This window comes from Bombina bombina, chromosome 3 (genome assembly GCF_027579735.1).
Source record: "Bombina bombina isolate aBomBom1 chromosome 3, aBomBom1.pri, whole genome shotgun sequence".
Classification (NCBI taxonomy): domain Eukaryota; kingdom Metazoa; phylum Chordata; class Amphibia; order Anura; family Bombinatoridae; genus Bombina; species Bombina bombina.
The window spans coordinates 116,084,271-116,088,435 of record NC_069501.1 but is presented as its reverse complement, the minus strand read 5'-3'; the positions used below and the strand labels follow the sequence as shown (position 1 = coordinate 116,088,435).

At 35.6% G+C, this 4,165-nt stretch overlaps 1 protein-coding gene across 1 annotated transcript; it reads right to left on the bottom strand.

The window, feature by feature from the left end:
• Window positions 1-214: 214 nt before the first annotated feature.
• Window positions 215-916, bottom strand: C3H21orf62 (chromosome 3 C21orf62 homolog). The gene has a single exon (XM_053704553.1). The coding sequence runs from the start codon at window positions 869-871 to the stop codon at window positions 215-217; it is 657 nt and encodes a 218-aa protein (XP_053560528.1). The 5' UTR covers window positions 872-916.
• Between the last annotated feature and the right edge of the window lie 3,249 nt (window positions 917-4,165).

The following is a 4,165-nucleotide window of genomic DNA, read 5'->3' as shown; positions in this document are numbered from 1 at the left end:
ACCTCTTAAGGACATATGACGGAATGTTTCTGTCATAAAACAATTGAGCAAACTGAAAGCTGTGTCCTTAAAGGGTTAAACACTGGCAGAATAAATTGTGTACCATCCTTTATGATAATACCACATGTGCACCATAAGTATACTCTAAATAATTCCCTGCTGGGGCCCCCGAGGACTGATTTGCTTAAGTGAATATTCTACTGCACTCATGTCATCAATAAATGAGTGTTACAACATAGCTCTTGTTGTTTGTGATTATCCCAGAATACGGCAGGTTTGGGAAAGTCTCACTTATGCTGGAAACACCCTCTACGCTGTAGGACTTTAGTAAGGAGTGTCCATTAAAAAGAGAAGTGTCCAGATAAGCAATGTGGAACATGGATCGCTTTTCCCTTGAAAGATCAAGTTTATCCGTGTTTTTTTTATCGCTGCAGTTGTATATTGTCAGACTCTGCTCAGGTAGGTGGGCGGCAGCAACTGCCTGAATACGCAGGCGCCTGAGTCCCAGGATAGCCAGATATTCTGTAGGGAGAGGGGTAGTTCCACATAGTGAGAGCTTTAGGTCATGCACAAAGGTGAAGTTCAGCAGAAGCCCAAGTGACGATGTGTCTGTGAACCATACGATCAGGTCACCGCTGTAGTTGAGCTTGGGAACACTTTTCTCTATTGCCTGGAACAACACTGTTTTGCAGTTACACATCAGGTTGGCCAGAATGTAGTCACAGTTTTTGATATCAGTGGAACAGCTACAGTTACGGATATTGTTGTTGTTGACGAATATCAGTGTGCTGTTTTGGCTATTTACAAGGCTCTTAATGAAGCAGAAACCCAGACAGCCGAGTAAAAACAGCTGAGTATTGTAGAAGAGCATTGATATTTTTACCCTGAAAGTGTTCGCTTAGAAGCTGTCTGGGGACATCATCTAGAGAGATAAAAATGGAAACAATGTATCAGTATATTAGAATGTATTAATTCACATATATACAGTGTTCTCTCCTATTTAATGGGCACACCACCCAGCTGATTTTACTGACCACCCACTAAAATTGAAGCCAATATTAAACCCAAATTGTTTCTTTAATGATTCAGATAGTGCATGACAAATTTTAAGCAACTTTCTAATTTATTCTTAGTATCAATTTTTCTTTGTTCTCTTGCTATCTTTATTTAAAAAGCAGAAATGTAAATTTTTAAGAGTCGGACCATTTTTGGTTGAGAACCTGGGTTATGTTTACTTATTGGTTTGCTAAATGTAGCCACCAATAAGCAAGCGCTATCCATGGTACTGAACCTAAAATGGGCTGTCTCCAAGCTTCAATTTCCTGCTTTTTAAATAAAGATAGCAAGAGAAAGAATAAAAATTGACTGTAGGAGTAAATTAGAAAGTTGCTTAAAATTGCAGGCTCTATCTGAATCATGAAAAAAAAAAAAAAAAAAGGGTTTAGTGTCCCTTTAAGTAAAATTAGCTAATATTAATTGTTCTTTTTCAATATTGCTGCACAAATCATTGTTACATTGTTTGTTATATGATGCAATTAATTTGTGTTTTGAATTAGCTTAAGTAACAATTATAAATAACAAAACATCTTATACTGTAAATTATTCATCTGTCCCCCACCTAACTACTTCATAATTCCACCCAGCTGACATTTTCTATGGAGAACACTGTATGTATTATATAAGCAGATACATGATAGATAGATAGATAGATAGATCTGGATCTGTTTTAAAGGGACAGTCTACTCTAGAATTGTTTATATTTAAGGGATACTAAACCCATCGTTTTTATTTCATGATTCAGATAGAGCATGCAGTTTTAAGCAGCTTTCTAATTTACTCCTATTATCATTTTTCTTCGGTCTTTTCCTATCTTTATTTGAAAAGCAGGAATGTAAGCTTAGGCCCATTTTAGGTTCCGCACCCTGGATAGTGCTTGCTGATTGGTGGCTTCATTAGCATATACGCCTAACAAGGTTTAGCTTCCAGCAAAGAATATCAAGAGACCAAAGCAAATTTGATAATTAAAGTAAATTGGAAGTTGTTTAAAATTGCATGCCCTATCTGAATCATGAAAGTTTAATTTTTACTAGACTGTCCCTTTAACGCAAAGCAAACTGCTATCTATGAGTGTTACTTTTCAATTGAAAACACCTTTGAAAATGAAACCCTCTCTAAAATGGATAATTATGTATAGTAAACATAAAACTATGCAATCTACTTTCATGATTTATTTTGCTTGGACTTCATATAATTTGCTTCTGAAGATCCACTGCAGTCCCTCCAAAAGCTAGAGTGCATCCTGCAGGAAACAGAACTCTGACCCTGCAATATTCTAAAAACCAAAAGCAGAGTCCCAGCACCACAGGTAGATAACTGCACATCACCTTGGGGTCACTGCCCTGTACCCCAATACAATGATACAAAAATAGGCAGCAAGGTGACAGCAGAAAACTTATTAATTTAATATGACAGGAGACCAGAACAAACAGGCGACGTTTCGGGATTTTATCCCTTCCTTATGTCATGCCTGACAAACATACATGGCTTCTTTTATTTACCTATACACCACTAGGTGGTGCTAAAGAGCAAAACATTACTGTGTATACATACATATATATTACAAATAACCCCTAGTACTGTATAGAAGAATCGACTAGTATACAAATTCAATTCTACTAAAGGCAGCTAGATATCCCTTGTGAAGGGATAATCATATAAAAGAGACCTTAAATATCTAATACAGTATTTATCAGAGAGAGATATTCAAAATAATCTACAATAAGATTGAATTACAGAAAGAGAACCCTGATAAATCCCATTCTATTATTTAAACCTCTAGGTTCAAGAGTACCTAATTCAAATATCCAAAAAGGATTCCCTTTGCTTAAGCAACAGCTCCTGTCCCCTCCTCTACAAGGTTTTACTATATGGATCTATAATTTGAAACTTAAGTTGGCTAATGGAATGTCCTGTTTTCCAAAAATGATTGGCCAGTGGGGCTTTAAAATTACCTGTGCGATATTCTACACAGTGATTGGTTAATTAGCTCATTTACATCTGCCCCTGATTGACCCTAGCAGAGGAGATAAGATAAACATATTCAAGAGAATTTACAAGGGTTTTGTACATAAAGGGCTAGATAACAAGTGAGGCGCAAACGATTGTGCGAAATTTACGCTACAATTCCTTACTGCGATCTCAGAGCTGTGGTTAACTGTTTCCGAGAAAAAAAAAAAAGTTGTACAAAGCACTTCAAAAATACATTACAAAGTACAGTTACACTCATTATTAACACTGTCTAATAAAAAATATTTTTTAAAAAATTGCACACAAAAGTTATAAGGGATCAAAGATATGAGATCTCAGGTGTTAGGAATAAAAAAGCCACAAAAGGACTTTAAAGGGACACTAAACTAATTTTTTTTATTTGATGATTCAGATAGAGCATGCAATTTTAAGCAACTTTCTAATTTACTCCTACTATCAATTTTTCTTTGTTTTTTTGCTATCTTTCTTTAAAAAGCAGGAATGTAAATCTTAAGAGCCGGACCATTTTTGGTTGAGAACCTGGGTTATGCTTGCGTATTGGTTTTCTAATGTAGCCTCCAATAAGCAAGCACTATCATGATGCTGGACCTAAAATGGGCTGGCTCTTAAACTTTAAATTCCTGCTTTTTAAATAAAGAAAGCAAGAGAACGAAGAAAAATTTGGGTTTAGTATCCCTTTAACATTTTGCATAACCAGCACGGTTATATTAATATACTTTTTACCTCTGTGATTACCTTGTATCTAAGCTTCTGCTGACCTTCCTCCTTATTTCAGTTCTTTTGACAGAATGCATTTCAGTAAATTAGTGCTGACTCTTAAATAACTCCACGTGCATGAGCACAAGGTTATTTATATGAAACACATGAACTAACGCCTCTACCTGTGAAAAGCTGTCAAATGCATTTAGATAAGAGGCGGCCTTCAAGGGCTTTGAAATTAGCATATGAGCCTACCTAGGTTTAGCTTTCAACTAAGAATACCAAGAGAACAATGTACATTTGAAAGTTGTTTAAAGTTACATGCCCCATCTGCATCATGAAGTTTAATTTGGACTTTACTATCCCTTTTTAATAAAGATTTTAACTATGTATTTACTGTAAATATTTACATTTGCTA

What these genes read in the sequence shown, in the direction of transcription:
- C3H21orf62 (XM_053704553.1), bottom strand. Translation starts at nt 871, where the DNA reads ATGCTCTTCTACAATACTCAGCTGTTTTTACTCGGCTGTCTGGGTTTC.